The 22,468-nt window shown below is 37.7% G+C and overlaps 1 protein-coding gene across 2 annotated transcripts in view; it reads right to left on the bottom strand.

Annotated features, from left to right (window-relative positions):
* DCC (DCC netrin 1 receptor) overlaps nt 1-22,468 on the bottom strand; it is a 1,153,179-nt gene that overhangs the window by 49,165 nt on the left and 1,081,546 nt on the right. For both annotated transcript variants that reach the window (XM_078060292.1, XM_078060291.1), the window contains exons 24-25: nt 16,765-16,991; nt 12,836-12,952 (exon numbers count right to left, since the gene is read on the bottom strand). In XM_078060292.1, coding sequence (XP_077916418.1) covers nt 12,836-12,952; nt 16,765-16,991 — 344 coding nt within the window. The remainder of the gene's footprint in view (nt 1-12,835; nt 12,953-16,764; nt 16,992-22,468) is intronic.

A 22,468-nucleotide genomic window follows, 5' to 3' on the forward strand; every position in this document is an offset into this window, starting at 1 on the left:
TCCCTGGCATGAAATAGAATAGTTTGTATTCCAAAGCTTTGGTTTGGAAGTATTTTGATTCATGATTCATTTCTAAAAGGGCACAGAAGTCTACACCTACTTTGAAGACAGTTGTTGCAGAAATAATCATTCTAAAGTAAGTTGGATACAATACTATGTACTGAAATGCTGTTTGGTACTTTTCTCCCACATGTCAGGGTTGAGAGCCAGAAACACACACACACACACACACACACACACACACACACACACACACATACACATTCTCTCTCTCTCTCCCTCTCCCTCACACTACTGTTCAAAGCATTCACTGCACTGCTGTTTATGTAAAACAACTCAGAAACTGATACCATCAAGAATTTTCAATAAATCTCTGCTGTGTGGCCAAATATGACAAGAAATCTGCTCTGACACAGCTTGCTGACAATTGAATTTATATCTCACACTGATGCACAAAGATTTTTCAAGTAGAAATTCCCTCACCAAATTACTTAGCTCTTTGAACAGAACATATTGATATTCGAAAGCTTTTACAACATTCTTAAAAATGTTGGCACTAAATGCAACCTATAGGAAATCTAAAGTAGAGATTTTTTTTTTAAGCTACAATTTTAAGAAATAAAACCTTCTGGGGGCACCTGGGTGGCTCAGTCGTTAAGCGTCTGCCTTCGGCTCAGTCATGATCTCAGGGTCCTGGGATGGAGCCCCACATCGGGCTCCCTGCTCAGCGGGAAGCCTGTTTCTCCCTCTCCCACTCCCCCTGCTTGTGTTCCCTCTCTCGCTGTGTCTTTCTCTGTCAAATAAATAAAAAATCTTAAAAAAAAAAAAAAAAAAAGAAAGAAAACCCTCTGTAGGTATTTCTCAACATGGTACTTGACAGAGTCGAGAGATGTGTTGAAGGGGAGGGTTAGAAAAATAAGAACAAAGATAAAATTTTGAAGTGAAAAGAATTTAAGTGAAATGATTTCTCATTCTGCCTCTCCTTACCACGTCTTTTCTGCAATGACCTACATATCATCTGGACTCTTTGGAAATTTAGTGTCTGTTGCCCTTGTTAAATATTTTCGTCTCCTTCACAGTTTCAGGTGTTCTTTGACAAGTACTTGTCATGGAATATCCACGAACTCCACCAATATCCTCATACTCCCCTCAGGAAACATATGAATATTCACAAATATGTGTTCTGTCATTATTCTCTACAGTGTGGTAAAGAGCCCAAGCACTGAGGTCAAACTGCCTGGGTTCATGATCTAGTTCTGGCTCTTGGTAGTGAGTACATGTTACAGCCAGTATCTGAGATGCCTCCAATAGAGTCCCAATGCATGGTATTCACATCCTGGTGGCTTCCCTGACACATTTCGCCAGGATTGGTCTGATTACCAATGGAATGCTGCACAAATGCAGAAGAAATTCCACTTCCAAAACCAGGTTAACAAAGAAGACGTACAAATGGCCAACAGACACATGAAAAAATGCTCAATATCACTTGGCATCAGGGAAATAAAATCAAAACCACAAGGACATACCACAATGAGATATCACCTCACATCAGTCAGAATGGCTAAAATTAACAACTCAAGAAACAACAGATGTCGGTGAGGATGCGGAGAAAGGGGAACCCTCTTACACTTTGGTGGGAATGCAAACTGGTGCAGCCACTCTGGAAAACACTATGGAGGTTCCTCAAAAAGTTAAAAATAGAACTATCTTACGAGCCAGCAATTACACTACTAAGTATTTATCCAAAGGATACAAACATAGTGATCCGAAGGGGCACCTGCACCCCAATGTTCATACCAGTAATGTCCACAATAGCCAAAATATGGAAAGAGCCCAGATGGCCATCGACACATGAATGGATAGAGAAGATGTGGTGTATATATACAATGGAATATTACTTGGCCATCAAAAAGAATAAAATCTTGTCATTTGCAATGACATGGATAGAACTGGAGGATATTATGCTAAGTGAAATAAGTCAGTCAGAGAAAGACAAATACCATAGGATTTTACTTCTATGTGGAATTTAAGAAACAAAACAGATGAACATAGGGGAAGGGAAGGAAAAATAAGATGAAAGCAGAGAGGGAGGCAAACCATAAGAGACTCTTAATTATAGGAAACAAACTGAGGGTGGCAGGGGGGGAGGTAGGTGGGGTGATGGGGTAACTGGGTGATGGGCATTAAGGAGGGCACTTGAAGTAATGAGCACTGGGTAGGTGGGGTGATGGGGTAACTGGGTGATGGGCATTAAGGAGGGCACTTGAAGTAATGAGCTCATTGTGTTATATGCAACTGATGAATCACTAAATTCTACCTCTGAAACTAATAATACAGTCTATGTTAATTAAATTGAATTTAAATTAAAAAGTTAAAAAAACAAAAAAAACCTTTGTTCCCTGAACAATGCTATTTTTATATGAAAGCATTCATTAAAATTGGTCTTCTGATGTGAAATAAAAGACATAAAAAGAAAAAGGTTGTCCTCTCTCACTCTTTTATTTTTATTTTTTAAAATATTTTATTTATTTACTTGTCGGAGAGAGAGAGCACAAGCAGGGGGAGGAGAAGAGGGAGAAGCAGGCTCCCCGCTGAGCAGGGAGCCCGATGTGGGGCTTGATCCCGGGACCCTGGGCTCATGACCTGAGGCAAAGGCAGACATTTAACTGACTGAGCCACCCAGGCGTCCCTCTGTCCCACTCTTTTAGATCACTCATCCTGGGAGGAGCCAGGAGTCATGTCTGGAGAACATGCTGGCAAACCTGTGGACATAACGGAAGCTGTTGAGAAAATGAGTGATTATTTTACGTTGCTACGTTTTGGAGGTAATGTGTTATGCAGTAATAGATAACTATGCATTAACCCGAGCAAGTTATTTAAGGTCATTGTTTCTTAGTTTTCTCATTGTAAAGTGGAGATGGTAATAGTACCAATGTTATGGTATGGCTGTGAGGATTGAAGAGATTATCCATAGAGAAGTATAATAGAGTGGAGGGTCAGGAGTCAGCCCTTCAAAAATGCTGGTTATTGTTATTAATCTGCAGGGATCCAACAGATCCTAAGATTGAGCCAAATGTCATGTAACAGGGAAATACTGTTTAAAATACCCCTTTTACAGGTATATCATCTTAATCATGGTGATGGTTTCATGTGTATATGCATATGTCCAAATTTATCAAATTGTATACATTAAATATGTACAGTTTTGTATACACCAATTATACCTCAAAAAATCTGTTAAAAATAAACCAAATTTTAGGGGCACCTGGGTGGTGCTGTCGGTTAAGCTCTTGGTTTCGATTCACGTAATGATCTCAGGGCTGCAAGATTGAGCCCCGTGTCAGCCTCAGCGTGGAGTCTGCTTGGGATTTTCTCTCCCTCTTCATCTGTTCCCCCTCCTCCAAATAAATAAATCCTTTAAAAAAACCCAAAATTTAAAATATGACCACTTAAAAGATAAACCGAATATTTTACCAAGATGCTGAAAATTATTCTCATTGTCAAAAATGTATACTTCTATAAAAAAACAAAAACATCCTGTCTTACATTCAGGAAAAGAGTTCAATACATTAAGATAGAGGTAACTAAATGGTAGGTTTTTTTTTTTTTTCAAGATTTTGTTTATTTATTTGAGAGAGAGAGAGAGCATGAACAGGGGAGGGGCAGAAGGAGAGGGAGAAGCAGAATCCCCACCACTGAGCAAGGATCCTGACTCAGGGCTCGATCCCAGGACCCTGGGATCATGACCTGAGCCAAAGGCAGACACTTAACCGACTGAGCCACCCAGGCACCCCTAAATGGTAGGTTTTAACTCAAATTTGAACCTGAGGGAAATATGACACTAAGATTTTTGAGATTAGATAGGAAAATTCTTCCCCTGGCAGAGGAAAATAACTGGAATTATGATTACAAAACAAAATCTAGGTTCAGATTTTTGTTCTGTCCTTTATGAGCTAAGGGAAGGCCTCATTTATTTAGACCTAGCCAGCCTGAAGATGAGGTTTGATGTGGAGGTGACCAGACCACTGCCCACCACAGGGTAACTATGAAGATGTACTGAGATCAGATGGAGGACACTGTCAGCAGGAGACTTGAAAACTCTTACAGCCTCCTACAGCCTTGTTCACTTCTGTCTGACCCTTCTCAACTGAGATTTTCTCAAACGAGACATGGCTATGAAGTGTGGATAGTCAACATCTGAGTGTACATTTTGACACCATGAGCATCAGACAGAAGATGAGACCACAGGAAAGGGAACCTCTGATCTGGGTCCAAATGAATCATTTGAGATGAGCTTGAGTCACCACACCTCCCTTTTCTGCAGATCAGTGACTTTCTCAAGACACAGTGAGAATATCTGCCTTAGTCTTTTACAAGTTACCCTGGACTGCCCAAAAGACTTACTCAGATGAGAAAAGTCTTGGAATAAAAGATGGTGTGTTTTGTTGTAGAAATCTCTAAGACATTAGGAATTAAAAAAGAATTAGGTAACACAAATCTTAAAAAGCAAGGGATTCTTATTTTTCATATTGCTCTAGGAAACTTTTCCAAAAGCTATGCTTGTGTTCCTTTTGTACTCCATCATCCAAAATTCTTTACCTTCACCAATTCTTCATCAGAAGCATTCTTGATTATTTCTATATCTCTGATAAACCATTTTTTTGCCTTGCAAAATCCTCCCTAAAAACACAATTGCATACTCCCCAGAGGTACCTTTTTGAGCTTAAAAGCCATATCTTGACCTTGTCTGCACAATCCTACTGATCTGCTGATTTTGATAATCCAGTGGAATTACCAATCAATTAATTTTATTTAACAAGTCATTTGCTTATGGAACTACCAAGAAACAACCTCTGGGTTTTCAACTCTCATTCATCAACAACTGTGCCATTTACACAGCACTGTGGGAGATACAGAGGTACATAAAAAATACTACCTCCTGCAGAAGCTCACAGTAAGAGGAAGAATGAAGTACACCATTCAAGACTCAAACAACAAAAACTGATCTTAATAATGTAATGATCAAATTATTATTTGGAGTCACAAACATATTAGACAATGACATCATTTCTAATGCAAATTTAAGTTGAGCTTTTAACTTTCTCTTTCTTGCCACTGCTCCCATAGTTCCGAATAGTTGAAAATTTGTATGTGTTGGTGTTTACGATGGTACTAGAAGAGTTGTTAGCACGCATTACTCCTAAGAAAAGCACTCTTGGTCAGATGTGGGCATTCACAGGGGCTGCAGGGTGCTGGAATGAATGCCCAGTTCTAAAACCTGTTAAGCAGGGACCAGTCTTAGGATACTGGCTTCTTACACCATGAGTGCAAGTTTCACACAAGGATTGTGACTTAGAATCAAATGTTTCAGAGGTTAGAATTATCCTCATATCTGGGTACAAGATGGCCTTCTGGTAGCACAGTGCCTCGAGCCAACAGAACTCTAGTTTTTAAAATCTGCTTTTTCTCATGCAGCTTTATTTCACTTCTCAATAGCTTCTCCAATCCATTGTTTGAGTTCTGCAATCAAGTGACTAAAGCAGATGGTGGGAATGGGGGAAAAAAAGAGTTGGCTTTCACAGTAAATGTTCTAGAAAGCCCCAAACCAGTAGTCATAAGCAGTTCCTAAGCTATCACAAAAGCAAAACTATATGCCTTCCTTTGCCTCAGTCTTTTTACTACATGCTTCAGGCCACTTTTTTTGAGACTTCTTTTTTCCTTTAAAAGCTGATACTATATTTTTTCCCCTCAAAGATGTACAGGGAAACAGAAAAAAAAAATGAAATTCAGGAGAATTTTGCCTAAAAAACTCTCATATATTAAATTATCAGATCTTTTTTTAACTCATGTGATCTTAAAAGTCATCTGCTTCAATCTAAATCCTTCCTAGTTCTGATTCCCCTCCTCTCCTCCAGCATTTTCCAGCAGAAAACCCCGGTTGAAAATGGAAAGGGGATCCAAGGTCAAACAAATACTTATGTTCCATCAAGTAATAAATTACTAGAAATAAACGTAAGTAAATCTACCTCTTTCCAGGAATGGCTCTCACCCAAAGAAGTTGCTCACCCAAGATTACACCCCACTTCTTGCGGGGGGCAGCCTGCCTCAAAATCGAGACAAGATTGGAGACAAAGTCCAGAACTCTCCTTTGGGACAACTCGGAAGGACAATCCATCACCAGAACAACCTGTGGGGTCAGCTGAAGCCCCCATTAAACCACACCACCAGTTCCATTTCTCCCTCCTCCCAATCCTGCATCACTTACCCTCACAGGTGTTATTCCAGAAAGCACTTGCTAATAAATTGCCTGTATTTGAAATTCTGTCTCAGAGTCTGATTCCTGGAAACCCATCATCTGACCCTTATATACACCCTTTACAAATTCAGGAAAGTTATACTTGATGCTCCTGATTTCTTATAAGTAATTTCATTTGTAGTATAATTCTTTGGCCATTGTAAAAATCGTCAGCCTTTGCCACCATTTTACAACAAAGCACACTGAATCAGAAAATCAAAATACCTGGGTTCTCTTGCCTGTGTTCTGAGCTGGTATGTTTCTCACAAGCATTAGCTTGCTTAGCTGTGAAATGTGTTCAGGGGTAAGGAGCCACATACGTCACATCATGTTTTCAACCAATAAGTTGACAAATCTTAGACAAATAAACAGATTTTTGCACTCCAATGAAATTAAATACATTTCCCCATGGATTTGAAAAAATGAAAATGCACTTCAGATAGTCTATATTTGATCTGCTAAGTTACATTTTATAGAGCATGATGAGAAATGTCAAGGAAGAGAGGAAAAATCGTCTTACAAAACTAATGATTCTTAAGTGGAACAGCAAACATCTTCATACAGGTGACTAGAAATCAGCATGGCGCTGTGATGTGGTTTATAGAAGACTCGCTAGATAAGACTTGATAAATCTAAGTAACTGCAAGTGGGGCCATCAGAAAATGTATCTACTATTCTGCATGAAATCATTGCTCTGTCAAGATAGAGATCTACAATTTGTTCAGCAGAGCTATCTGAGGCCTATCAATCATGTCAGTTGCAAAGAGCTTATTTTATTTATCAGAAAGCTAAAGAATTTATTTTAAAATCAACTTTGATTATATGTTGAAGTCATTTCTTTTCGTTAGATAGAGTTTTACCAACACAGAGTTTGGAGATGACAAAGAATATAATGTGATGAAGTTATTTCAAAAGATATATTTTCTATCAACTCTTCCTTTCTTATTGAAGTTTTATTTAAGTATAATATATGTATTGAAAACATGGAATATCCAAAGTAATGCTTAGGGATTTTCCAAAGTGAAATGCCTTGTAACCATATCCAGGGCATGAAATAGAACATTATCCAAAGTTTCCCCATGTTCTCTTCTGGTCACTAATCACCTCCCATCAAGAGTAACTCCTCTTCAGAATTCTAACCCCATAGATTATTTTGCCTGTTTTTAAATTTTACATAAGTTGAATCACACAGATGTTAGGTTTCTGTCTTACAACCTTTTATCTGCAAGATTCTCCTTATCGTTTTTGACATTTTAGTTCGTTAATTTTCACTGCTGCATGGCATTCCACTGTGTGAATACGTTACAATGTAATAAAGATATGATATGATGAGAAGGACTGCCACACATATTCTTGTATGTGTCTTTTGGTGAACATATTATGTATTTCTGCTGGGTATATACCCAAGAGCAAAATAGGTATAAGAATGGGATTGCTGGGTCACAAAATCCTTACACATTTTGTAAAACTATTTAACTGTTTAAAATAATGTACCCATAATATAAGACAATTTTAAAATAACGACAAAATTAATTGCTGGTCATTTTAGGGCCCCCATTCATGTAGAGTAAGACTCTAGGAATAAGGAAAGGTTTGTTGTTTTAGGCAACAAAATAGAGCAACTCTGAGCTCCGGGTGACAACGTAAGGCAGCACAATGTGGTGGCCAGATTAAGCATAGGTTTGGGGTTCATACTCTCAGAACCTTAGTTTGCATGTTTGTAAATTGGAGATGCTATTGTCAAAAAAATATCTTTTAAAAAAAGGATACATATAATACAAGGCATTCAAGGCATCTTCATCCTTGAAAAAGCAGGATACCATAGAAGTTCAGAGGTTGCCCAGGTTATCTCCTGGAGTGAGTCAGTAAGCTGTTTGAATCTTTGTTTGCTGTCTGCAAAATCAGGATAATCTCACCACATGATAATATTATGAGGATTTAATGAACTAGTAATTAGCAAGGTACTTAGCAAGTGAATAATATTCAGAAATTCTCAATATTTGTTAGATTTCATTTCATTTTTCCTTCTTCCTAAGCTCATTAGTGCCTTTCCTATTTAATGAAAACAATTTTAACTGCCCTTAATATATCATAAAATCCTATTAGAAGATATTCAACTATAACTGATTAAAAAAAGGTCCCTAAACTGTTGTGTTACAAATACAAGGCATTCATATAATGCATTTACTTATTCATTCAGTCATTTGACAGATATTTAGCAAGCACCAATTTTGTGCTAGTATTGAGCTATACAATGTATGAATGTGAAGATGAATTAGATACATTCCCTCCCTATTGTGAAGTAATTCACAACCTGTTAGAAGAGGGAAGATTTCGACTTGAATACCGAAGCATATGAGGCAGCACTATGTGTAATTAATGCCACAAAAGCAGTAGAAAGAAATGCTATTCAAACATGAGAAAGGAAGACATCATTTCTGGATACAACATTCAGAAGAGAAAGAATTTATGAGAGCGTCACTTTGAAAGGGATGCATACAACTTTGTTAGGTACAGATAGTCACTGAGTCATTCCAAAAGGAGAGCAATGTTCAGAGGGAAAAACAAAGAAGGGGCAATTATATTTATGGATTGGCAATTAGTCTAGCTTGGCAGGAGTCTCGGATATATCTATATATCTTTCTATATCTATCTATCTATCTATCTATCTATCTATCTATCTATCTATCTCTATATGATCAAAGAGTATGGAAGAGGCTAGAAGGGGCTAAGACTCATTGTGATGCTGTTTTGACAGTTCAGGTGTGAAGTCATAAAGAAGAGAATTAACATATGACTCTGGGGAATAGGAAGGTAGCCATGGATTGAAAAGATATTGTGGAAGAAAAATCAAATCAACAAGATATGGGAACTTACTGGATAAGGAAGTTATAGATGGAACATAAAGGTCCACAGAGGATTTTTTTTTTTTAATTTGAGTATAGTTGACACATGAAGCACAATGATTTTTTAAGAAGAAAGCTATAGAAGATTGGCACACACAGAACTTCGTTACAAGAGGAAAGTGGTTGGAGGGGAAAAGAGAGGCAGCTTAGAGTACAGTGACTCTCCATGTAGTAAAAGGACTGAAAGAAGGACAATGGCTTCACAGAGTAGTGCAGCAGGGAGCTTACTGATTAGGAGCTCAGAACTCTGAAGCCAGACCTTCTGAGTCCAAATTCTGCTTCTGCCACTGAGTTGCTGTATGACTAAAAGCTAGGTACTTAAACTCTCCAAGCCTCAGTTCCCTTATTAGTGAAACAGGCATAAAAATGATATCTAACCCATGAGTTGAACAGTTGGAATTCATTATAAATTCCATAACAATTTTTGTACTTATTGGAGTAAGACTGAGAGCTCTATTAGAGCGTGGAGGAAACATGACATCTAGTAAAGTAGAAAGAAGCAGCCGTTAATTCATTCACCTAAGTTGTCTCCCCTGGAGCCTGCCAATTGCACCAGGCTCTGTTCTGAGCATTGAGGATATGAGATGATCAAAGAGGCAAAATCTCTACCCTCACAGAGATTACAATATGGGGAACACATAATAAATAAGCAAATACAAAAAATGAAAGCAGGATGGTCATCCACCTTACTAAAGAAAAATGAAGCAGAATAAACAGAGCAGAGAGTGACCAAAAATGCTGTGTTAGACAATAGTCAGGGAAGACCCGTGATGGTGGCCATTGAATGCAGACTTGAATGAAATTAAGAAAAAGCCATGTAATTATCTACAAAAAAGAAATTCCAGGGAAAGAGAACAGCAAGTGAAAAGTCCTTGAGTTTAGATGTGTATTACTTTTTTTTTTTTTTAGATTTTATTTATTTATTTGACAGAGACACAGCGAGAGAGGGAACACAAGCAGGGGGAGTGGGAGAGGGAGAAGCAGGCTTCCTGCAGAGCAGGGAGCCTGATGTGGGGCTTGATTCCAGGACCCTGGGATCATGACCTGAACTGAAGGCAGACACTTAACGACTGAGCCACCCAGGCACCCCTGGATGTGTGTTATTATCCAAAGAACAGAGAGGAAGGCTATGAGGCTGAAATGGATTAGAGTAGTAGCAGGAGATGAAGTGAGAGATGTGTCCAGAGGTTTTATCACAGGAGGCCTTGTAGGACATGGTAAAATCATGGATTTTGTTCTGCATATGATGGGAAATCAAGAGGAGTGACATGATCTAATGCACACATTGAAAGACAGCTCTGTAGATAACTTACCATAGGAGAAAGAGCTAAGAGATTAATTATGAGCTTAGAGCTACAGTCTATAATCTGAAATAGTTGATGGTGGCATAGTTTAGGACAGCAGTAGAGATGGGAAGTAGTTGGCTTTGGGACAGTTATTGTAAGCAAGAACTATAGGATTGATGAAAGACTGAATTTGGGATGTGATGAAATTTGGATAAAAGAGCATGAAATTAGAGTTTTGAACACGAGTAAATGGATGAACTGTGATACCATTTATTGAAAAAGGGGAAACAGTAGGAGGATCAAGTTTAGAGTGGGGGGGGGAGGGAATTATGAAATGCAGGATTTCCATTCTGAACATAGCTGACTTGCCTATTACACACCCATATGGAGAAATTGAGTCAATGGTTGATATGAAAGTTGATATGGATTCTGATAAGAGATCAAGTTAGAGATAAAATTTGGGATTTATCAACATTTAGATGGCATTAGGCCATCAGAACCAGATGACATCATCAAAAGAGCGAGATAGGCAGAAGAGAGAAGGCTGAAGACTGAGCCCTGGGGCACTCTCTGACTCAGATTGGGAGTAAGAGGAGGAATAAGTAAAAGATACTGAGAAGGAGCAGCCAGTAGGATAGGAAGAAAACCAGGAGCATTTACTATGTCATAACCCAAGTGAAAAAAAAGTGTTTCAGTAAAAAAAAAAAAAAAAAAAAAAGTGAGATGCTATGTCAAATTTTGCTGAGCATCTGAAAATTGATGATTTATTTTGATAATGTGGAGATTACTCATTTCACCTTGCAACTGTGGTTTTAAGTGGAGAGAAACTGTGAAAATCTCATTAAAACTAATAAGGAAGATTACAAAGATTATAAAGAGGAAAATGTGGGTATAAACACATTTTAAAAGAGTTTTTCAGGAAGGGAGAGGGATGAGCTTCTGCTGGAGGGGAAAGTGGTATCCAATGAGGGTGTTTTGAAACAAGAGTTGTGACAGAATGCTTGAATGCCTATTGGAGTTATCCATGAAGGAGAAAAATGAATGATTTTTCCCCAGGAAAGGGAAGGGGTCCTCTGATGGATGAGAAGGCTTCAGATAGGAGCACAAACACATCAACTAGATTTGATGGAAGAATAAAGATACCATTTCTCAGTGCTTCCCTCTTCTTGGTAATATCGTAAGCCAGATTATTAGCTGAGAATGGGGAAAGAAGAGAGATTTGGGGAGTCTGAGAAGTTAGAATAGATGTAATTCATTCATCTTACAAACTGAAACAACAACTGACGAGAGAAATGAGTGGCATTTCCAAAAACAAGACTGCTTGCCTTGGATTTATGGTCATTAATGCCCGGCAAGCAAGTCATGTGTTTTTCTCTGGATAAAATCAGCTGTTAGGGTACATGGTGAGAGCTGGTAGTGGAGCTGATTTAATCAGGGTTGAGTTTTTTTCTGGTGAGTATGATGGGGTAGGAGGACCAGGGGAGATGAGGGTGTTTGCAAGGGACTGAGGATAATAAATGACTATGAATTCTCAGTTGAGTTTGGAGGTGAATGAGGACATGAGGCAGATAAGGGACTGTGGGAAGGTGGCAGAGTTAACGGGTTGGAGGTCTTGGTGGGATTGAAGAATTGTTGGCAAGGAGGCAATAAAATAAGTGAGCAGGAAAGTAACAGAGTATAGAAAAAGGGGTGATAGAAACTGAGGCTTGTAGGGGTTACAATGATTGCTTTAATGGGTGACTTGGAATTGATGAACTGAGGTGGGAAGGAGCAAATATCATTGCAGGTACCTTAAAGGAACTAACAGTCTAGGACATTGGATGAATTACCTGCATGGATATTATAATTACCAAGATTAATCATAGAGGTAATTGGAAAGGAAGTGATCCCCAGGTGTGCTAGTATCTTCAGTTAATGTGGGAATATGACAGAAAACTTCAAGAAGAGGGTAGTAAGTGGATATCTGTTAACACTTGCTTCAAGGGTGCTAGATTATTTAAATCTGGAAATTAGACCTATTAAAAAATCACACACAAAAAACTATGAAAATGTGATCATAGACCAATAATAGTGACAGAAGTTTCAGCTCTTCAATTCATATTTTTTATAATTCCTTAAATATGTAGTCATCTGTTTGGCAACAGAGAGACCACTGGATTGTAGACAACAAATACAATAAGTAAAAATTTGACTTGAAATTATAAATGATATGGTTTTAGTCATTCTTCATTTTGTCCAGCTGCCCAGAAAATTCAGAGAAATCTCTAAATATTTTTGATAATTTGATACAGAAAAGATGAAAACAGAAAACACTTCATTTCTTCCTTGTGGTACCAATCTTTACCCACCAGGATTGTTGGACTGGGCATCCATAGGAATCATAAGCTTGGCCCGAGTGGCTCGACGGGCAGCCAGGGACCTTTCCAGAGTGGACATGGAGCTCCCTGCTTCTTCAGTGTCTTGACCTACAAGAAAAACAATATTCCTGAGAGACACACCTTCTTCAATGATGAAATACTTTACATAATTTCTAGCTAGGCACACCGATGCTTTTTTCATTTTATTGAGTTTTTAAATAATTATATCTACTTTTTTGGTTACCCAATCAGTATAATATAGTCTCATTGCACAAACATTAGTAAAATTTACCATAACCCCGTTATTCAAAAAGAACCATTATTTATATTTTGTTCTTTACAAGGTTTGCCTATGTGTTCATATGTGAAAGTGAGAAAGTATACATATTTTGTACTTAAGTGGCACTTACCATACATACTATTTTGTTACCTTCTTAGGAAAATACTATGAACATCTTTTTCTGTCAAGTCAGTTTTATAATATGTATTTATTTATTTAAAACCACTCATACTTCTATATTCATGAGCACCACCCATTTTATTTATTTTATTTTTTTTTTTAAGTACACTATATGCCCAATATAGGACTTGAACTCATGACCCCAAGATCAAGAGTCACATGTTCTACTGACTGAGCCAGCCAGGTGCCCCAGTTTTATCATTTTTAACAGTTCCATAAATGTCCTGTTGTATGAATTTACTACAATTTAATCAACTATTACTTAAGGCCCAAAGGCATTATATCTTATTATAAAAACACAGGAAATGAACCATATTTTTCAAAAGTAAGGTTAGGTCTATTTATATAAATTTATTATGATTCCATAAAATACCACACTGAAGAGTCATCAAAAATAATAAAAAACAATGATATGTGTAGATTTAAAATGTTAACAAAAATATATGTTGAGAACAATAAAACTGAAGTTCTGAAGAGTATCATATATGCCCATTTGTGTAATATACATATAAAAGCATACTGTGTATATACACATTTCTGTGTGTGCATATATATATATAAACATATATGTGTATATAATACATGTATATATGGGTTATATATTTGTATACAATATATAATATGTGTGTTTATATATCTGTATAAATGTGTGTGCATATATATCTGTATAGAAAGGTTACACACAAAATTCTCAACATTGCCTTCCTTTTGTGAAAGGGATAAGGAATTTGGGGATGGTGAAAAGGCAAACATACTTTTAATTCCTTTGGGTATTATTTTTCACAACTTTTTGTACTATATTCTTTCTTTTAAAATTACATACATGTATTCTTTTTTTGGTTAAAATAGTAGTTAATAAAATTCAAAATTTAAAATAATGCTGTGGGAAATTTCTACACAGCCAAGATAATGACAACTGCCTAGATCTGAATCTCTCCACACATCCTCCAAAAAACTATACAGACCATATAAGACAATAAAACTATGCAAATTATACCCCTACAGCACAACTAAAAGAGAGAACACAACAAACTTTGAATCTCCCAAAAGTACAGAAGTAAGTAATATTTTCCAGTCAAGCTATGACTCAAGTTGCTGCCATAAAGTCTTTGTGGGAAGTTGAATATTTGAGAAAACTATACAAAAGAGAGAAGAGGGGAATAAGCCTCCTAAGACTGACCTAAAATCATCCACAAAAGGAGAAAGTCTACCCCAAATGTAAAAATATTTTTAAAGTTTCCTAGTAGACCAGAGCACTTAAGAGTATACTATTCACTGACATGGAGTTTTGTTCTTTTAACCAGGAGAGTATAGAGAACGCTTGATATAATGTAAAATATAGCCAGCAGAATTTTGAGGGCTACTTTCCTTTTACTATAGAGTTGGCAAGTAGGTCCTCAAATAAAAACAGATAGGCACAAGTATCCTCTCATTCTAAAGAAAACAGCCATTGTTTGGAGTTAAGCTTCTCCCAGGACTTATTAAATGATCAAAAGTAGTCTGGCTGCCCCCAAATGTCATTTTAGTGTATAAAAGATAAAGGGAAATGTAAAGAAGGAGAAACCCTAGCAATAATTGGTAAAACCTCCTGAGGGCTGAGAGGCAATTCTATCCCCTTCAGTGGGAGGCAGAACTATGCTATCTTCCTGATGCCCTCTAGGAACCAAAACAGTCAGAATAAGCATCTGTAAAACGTGGAGGTTCCTGCAAAAGAGATCTGCCTTTCATTCATTCTCCAGGTATTAGTCCGCTCAGGCAGCAGGCTTGCTGGTCTACCCTGTGTCTATTTAAACAGAGGAAGAAGTTATTAAAGAGAGCAAGACTGAAAGAAGACCAGGACTGGAGTACAAGCTCTCTCATCATTTGACCTGGCAAAGATGTGGACACTTCTTCTGGGTCAAGTGAGCACTTGGAAAGTTGCTCAAGCTTGAGTCATCTTCCTGGAATTCACTCAAGGGCAGCTGACCCACCAAAGGACAGTGAGGTTGACACAGCTGTTCCTGGTAGGAGTGGGTTAATGTGATACCTCACATCATGTAATTGGCCAGTAGAAGAATCCCACAGGGTCTCATAAAGAACTCATACTTGTGTTTCACAAAAGCCCAAGAATTTGGATGTCACATGAAGACAGCCCATGTACACAAAAAGCAATGCCAAACTTCAAACTATCCTTTCTCTCCTCCCTCCCTGCCTCTCTCCTCTTCATCTTCCCTCCCCATACTCCTATATAGCCAGGAAGAACAGACAAGCAGGGGGACTAAGTAAAGGGGTTTCTGAAACAGACTGTGCCCTCTCCTTCTGCCCCACCTCCCCCACTCCATTTCCCTCCAAGGTGCTGGAAGCTTTAAACAACACATTATGACCCAAGTCCTCAGAGCCAAAAGTCTAGCTGGCCATAAGGGAAGGAGAAACTTTAATTTAAATTTCAGATTACAGTTTTTAATAGAACTAGAATGCAGTTTAACAACTGAAAATAATGGAAAAGTTAGGGAATCTGCTTGAGATATTATTTAAGAGCTAGAAAAAGAATACTCAACAACTCATGATTGAAAATCAGTAAGTGAATTCCTTTCTTAAACAAATCTAAGATGAAAAAGTATAGTAAAGCAGTTACACATTCAAATAAATAAAATATTTTAATTCAGTTTAAAAACAACAGCTACTCATTCTGCAAACACATTATGAGTAGACCAAGAGGTTTTGTGTATGTGTGTGCGTGTGTGTGTGTGTTTTGAAGAGAGTACTTGGTTGATTATTCTGCTTCCCATAAGCATTTTAAAAATATGAGGATCAACAGAAAATGAAATATCTTACAACAACCCTCTAGATTTCTTAGTTATTCCTGCACATGGATTGTTCTGTACCTATTCATCAAGGAGTAGGCTTTTTTCTTCTGATCACTTGTATATCAACAGAGCCTGCACATAGACTCCACCAAACCAGGCTAGTGATCATATAATGCGATTGCACAGGGGTAAAAGTTGATCTTCACAGTAATCAAGGCTGAAGTAACAGAAGAGTCAATGTGTTCATACGTCATGTGTCCCTAATGTGATTTTTTTAATGCAAGAAATTGAGAGCAAATTTAAAATCAACTTACAATGATCCATAGACATAAGGAATTAAAAAATGTAAAACAGCTTCAAATTTTATTTGACAAAGCTTTCGTTCAAAATTTAACAAAAAGTAATAAATTCATTTGGCTTTCACATTTCAGTATTTCCCAAGTGTACCACCTGTTACCGCTTAGAAGTTTTAAGAAGCATTGCAACTAAAAAGGGCAGGTAATAGGATGATGGAAGAGAAACTAGTTAATCAACCAAATTTACATCAGATTATTTTAACTATTGGTAAATGACCTGCAGATTGAAGGGAAGGATGCCTCCATCAAAGAGGGAGTGGAAAACTCCCCTGTGGGGTTCAGAATGGGGGGTTTGGATGCCCAAGAGGAGAGAGTTACCTGAATGAGAGGTGCTTTTGCTTCCCAGTTGGGTTTCTGACTGGCTGTGGCTGACTGGTGTGAGGTCTTGGCAACTTTGGATGGGAGAGTCCCTTCCTGTAGGGTTAGTACCCGATGGCTTCTCGATATTTTTCATCTCCATTTCTTCATGATGTATCCAAAGGTCAGGGGGCCTGAGGTCCTTCTGGCTGCCCTTCCTCTTGCCAACACTGTGGGTGGCCCGCTTCCTATGGAACAAAAAATTAGAAGGCGATAGTGAGTACCTTTATTCGATGGTCTTTCCTCTCTTTTCTCAGTCAATTCAGGTGTATCAAGGAAAGGATACAAGTGTATCAAGGATACAAGAGTGCTCCCAGGAGGAAACCTATGAAATCCAAGAATTGGCAGGCGTGTCTTGGCTGCCTTTCCTCCCCTCCCCTGGAGCTTCACACATTATAGGAGCAGTGGTGCTGAATCCCCAAGGCCTAGGCTGCCTGCCAGAGAGTGCCCGACTCTAGCTTCACCAGCTACAAATTTTCACACAAGGTGACAATGGGTTAGATGGAGCCATATGCCAATCTTTGGAGCTAGTCGTAAGGTACTTGACTGCAACATCTGTTTAGGAGATAAATGAAGGAGTTGCTTTGAAAGGGCAAAAGAAATAAAAAGGCCAGAATTTGTGCCAGCCAAGACTGGGGTTTAGAAGAAAGTCCATAGCTCAGCTGTATAAGTTAATGTGCTATTTAAAGACAAAAGGCGGCATGAGGACATTCTAAGGAGAATAAAGCACTTGTGCCTTGGAGTCACTAAGTATCTGGATGCAAACACAGTAAGACCCATCCTTTGAAGAGAGAAGAACACAGTTTAGAAGTAGGCTTCAAATATCTCTTATTTTCCTCTGTAAGAATTTAACAACCATAAACTCATTTTTCAGTGGTAGTCTCTTTTGGGGGCTAGTGAGATTCATATGTTTCCTGCAGGCTAAGTAAAGTAGCATGATATTCCTGCCCACTGTTCTCTACAGTAAGGGTCAGTAAACTATGGCCTGTAGACCAAATCTGCCCATGGCCTGATTTTGTAAATAAAATTTTATTGGAATCCTACTGAGCTCCTTTATTTTCACACTGCAGTGTGTTGAGTAGTTGTAACAAAGACCATGTGTCCCTCATGTCTCACAAAGCCTCAAATATTTACTATTTGCCCCTTTTCAGAAAGTTTCCAACCTCTGCTTTACAGTTCTCTGTTTTTTTGTTTTTTTTAAAAGAATTTATTTATTTATTTTAGACAGAGAGAGAGCAAGCAGAGAGAGAGCAAGCGGGGGTCGGGAGGGGGGTGGGGCACAGAGAGAAGCAAGCTCCTGGCTGAGCAGGGAGCCCAATGTGGTGCTCGATCCCAGGACCCTGGGATCATGACCCGAGCTGAAGGCAGAGGCTTAACCACTGGGATCATGACCTGAGCGAAAGGCAGACGCTTAACCAACTGAGCCACCCAAGCGCCCAACAGTTCTCCATTTTTAAAAATCTCCACTGTAGCTTCTATTTTTTTTTAAGGTAATAGTGTCTCTTCTAAGACAGAATTCAGATAGTTAAAATCTAACCTCTGATAGAATCCCAGAGAAGTAACTCCCTCTTAGTTCCTCACTTGCAACGAATGGCTTATAAGGATTAACTGTTTTCATGGTTGCTAAACGGTTCAAACAAACCACTTCAGTGAAAACTCTTTGTAACCTGTACAAGGCGACCGCTTTATTTTCCAATGCTGAAAAGGACCTTTATGCATATGAGGCAATTAATGAATGTTTAGTGGTGTGACTTGTTTTTTGTTATTGTTGTTTTGTTTTACATCTTTTGGTCTTTTTTGAAGGATGCTGATAGGGAGAGGAGACAAAGAATGCCAGACTTAATATTTATCGAGTAGTTTAGCAGAGAAATAATGCAGTATTTTCTGTTCTAATGTTTTCCCTACAACTACCTACATTTTGCTGATTTCCTGGCAGCAGTCCCACACTGACTCTAGACAATGGTCTGTAATAACCCTTAGATCATTTTCTTGTGTCTAAGATAATAACTCTCTGCTAACCATCCGTTCCCTGAATTCATTTCCTTCTACTTCACCTGCCCACAGGAAACAATCTGCAAGTCACACACAGCTCTTTATGTAATCTACCCCTGGTAACTTCTTAGAACAATTTAATGTCATTTTAGAACTTGGAGATTTCACCCTGTTATTTTTCTAACAAATCAAAATGCTAAATAACTTTTTAATCCCAGTGCCTACAAGGCTGCATACAGAGAAGTACCAGTTCCAACATCCAGGATAAGACAGTCAACCTTTACATAATAACTCAATATTTAAATATCCTGTGGGGGAAAATGTGTCAAATAATCTTTGAAACTAAAAATAAATTATGAATTCTGGTTTCCTCTCATTTACACACATGACTCATTCATTCATTCATCCATTCATTCATTCACCAGCCCCCATAACCTCAGTATACCAAGCTTCCCCAGATGTATTTTATTAAAAAAAAAAAAAAAAAATCCCAAACCTGACTGAGGTAGAGCCTTTTTATATGTTGTGATTTATAACCTCCACCTGGGAAAAAATTATCATTCCTGATAAAATGCATACACATTTTTCTGATGGATTTTAGTCAGATCAAGACCTTTTCTGAGAAGCTACTCATCCACTCAGCTGTCTTTTATTTTCTCTATAATGTGTTTTCTCAAGAGAGAAATCTTTGACCTTGGAGAGGCCTCCCTTCCCTGCTGGTGGCAGCCCAGCCGCCCATGCAGCAGGTTTGTAATAAAACTGACATCTGCTCATAACTAAATTGCCTGAAATTTGTCTTAAAACCTGCAGGAACATTGTCATCCCAGCCTTCTGTCCATCTGCTGGTTCTCTGACATAATGACTGCTGCCCATTGTGGCCCCCTAGCGCCTCTGTCTCACCACTGGAATCTTCAAAATTTGTATGCAGATGAACCCAATGCAATGGATCCTGAAGTATGGTCCCAGTATCAGCGTCACCTGGAAATCTGCTGGAAATGCACATTGAGATCAGAAACTTGCAGGTGTGGGGGGATGTTGTGAGAGGGCGAGGCCCAGAAATCTGTGTTTTAACAGCCCTCAGGGAAATCAGATGCACCTAAAGTTTGAGAAACACTGTTTAAGTGAATTTGGTTTTGTTTTTATTTTAAATTTAGTTTTTGTATTCAATATAGAACATGTCACATGTTCATCCCTCCTAGATGCATGCATCTTTTCTCACAGGTACCAGGTAATCTTTCAGTTTCCAAACACAGTTGTAGGATGGGAGGGTCTCTTCCTACCCCATGAATTCTTGAATAAAGGTTCTCTGTTCACAGCATAATCAAGTGCTGGTGGTTTTTGTTCTCGTTCTCCATCTCTATCTCTCTCCCTATTTCTCTCTCTCCCTCTCTCTCTCTTATCTATCTCACCATACTTTTGCCCAGAATGCCTTTACAATCTTATTTACTTACAAACTACTTACTCTTAAAAGATTTTCTTCAAGCTTCTCTTCTTTAGGAATCCTTCCTGACCATGTAAGTCAGTGTAATCTTAGCATATCTAACTCATATTCCTTGTCTCTTTCTTTACCACTCATCTTGCATTGAGTACTGTCTGTCTTACTGAGCTGGCCAGGTGCTCCCAGTGTTTGGATTGGTTTTCTCATGATACTGGAGCAAATTCTGTTTCTTTCTCTTGTCCAACATCATCCATTGTTTTACAACATTAATTCATGTATTTACTCAGTGAACATTTACAGAATACTGAGTATGTGTCAAGAAATTTGCTAAGCACTAAGAAATGCAAAGATAGGTGAGACATTAGGAGCTTAATAAACGAATGAAAAATGGCATGGATACTGTGAATTCCTGCATTTTTGGAGGAAGGAGCAACCACTGGGAGTGGCAGTTGGTAAAGCTGAAAAAGTAGAGACCAAATCATAGGAGACCTTGCCTCCAACAGAAACATTTTTGATAATATCAGGAAGTCAGTGGGGAATTGCAGAAAGATCTTTAGCCAAGAGTTAATAATCAGATTTGTTACTTTGTATCATGCAGATCACATAGTAAGCACATAGTAATTACTTGAATTAAATAATAAGAATTTTTCATTATCAACTTGGAAAGACTTTTTTGCAAGGTTCTCTGATTCTTTATTGGCCTGTTTCTTACTTTGCACCTATTACTATAAGAGAAGTTTGTTTCCTTTTCACTTTTAATTGGGATGTGAAAGGGTAGAAACCAACATTGGGTTAGGATTCATTTTATTCAGGACTGCGCCCTTTGAAATTCTAAAATACTATCATCTCATAGATTCTTTTGCCACATTGTAATAAATTATTATTTTTTTACATTGTAATAAATTATTAAATTCCCTTCTGTGCTTAGGCATCCTTTGCTCAAGTTGTTCATAGGAGGCAAATAGCTCTGTACTAATTCTCCTGGTCAGATACACATGTGCCCAAGATCTACTGGGAGGTTAAGGCAAGGACACTTTGCCCCACTGGGGATTTACAGAAGATTTTAGAAAGGAAGAGGGCCTGAACTGAGTGTGAAGAATGATTCAAGTTAACAGGGAAAAAATATATTGGGATGTATAAGTACCTGCTCTACTTCTTCCATCCAAATCTTTCCCAAAAGTTTTCAGCTTCCTAATTCTCTATATTGATTATTTTTATTCTACTAACTGCTATTAAAAGCAAAAACAAACAAAAACCACCACCAACAACAATAACCACAACCACAAAAACAAAAAACTTGTATTGGAATCCCAGGGAACATCTGTCCTAGTATTCAAATAAACCTGCATTTTCTGTGGTGGAATTGAGTTATATTGAAGACCAAAGAGGTTGCCTCTGTGGAATACTAAAAAACTATTAAAATGTTAAAAATTTGAAAAATCAGTGAAATTAGCCTAAACTACAGTAGATTTCATTTAAGAGTTTAAACATTTGATTGTCAGTACTGGAGATAATTATTTTTGTCAAGATTTGAATGTGGACTAATATTTAAAACCTGCTATATACTTTTTAAATCAAATAGAAGGCTTATTCAACTGTTTATTCTATCAAGTGAACCTTGAATTTTATTTACATATTTAAATTGATTGTATTCAGACAAGTTGTTGATTATCTACCCAGGTAACTGCCTTAGAAATGTGATAACCGTGTGTCTGGGATTTCCAGGAGGTTCTCAATGTCCCCTATTTTGTCTTTAGTATCTATAGATACATTGTAACTTATCATGACACATGTTCTATATTTTGGCTAGGAAAATGTTATTACTTAATTAAAAGGCACAGAACCCCTTTAAGTTTTCATAAACACATTTTTTCTATATTATGATATTCTACTATAATTTCACTAATTCAAAATGTGTAAGGGGATTCTCTTCAAAGTAGTAAAAAAATTTAAGTTAATAACTAAAAAGAAAGGCAAAATTATTTTTATTTCATATTAATTTGAAGCTAAGTCCAACCATGCAATTCTATAATTTGATAGCATTCCATGGGGAATTTCAACGTTTTAAGATAGAGAGAATGATAGCAAGTAGTTAGCCCTGTTTCTCATTTGAGGAAACCGACATTCAGGGATTAGGTCTTCCTTTAGGCTGATTTAAACACCACTAATTTAATTCAAGAAGTGAGGAATTAGAACTAGAACTTGAGTTCTACCTTCTGTTAGTTACTTTATATT

Source organism: Halichoerus grypus, chromosome 13 (genome assembly GCF_964656455.1).
Source record: "Halichoerus grypus chromosome 13, mHalGry1.hap1.1, whole genome shotgun sequence".
NCBI classification, from domain to species: Eukaryota; Metazoa; Chordata; class Mammalia; order Carnivora; family Phocidae; genus Halichoerus; species Halichoerus grypus.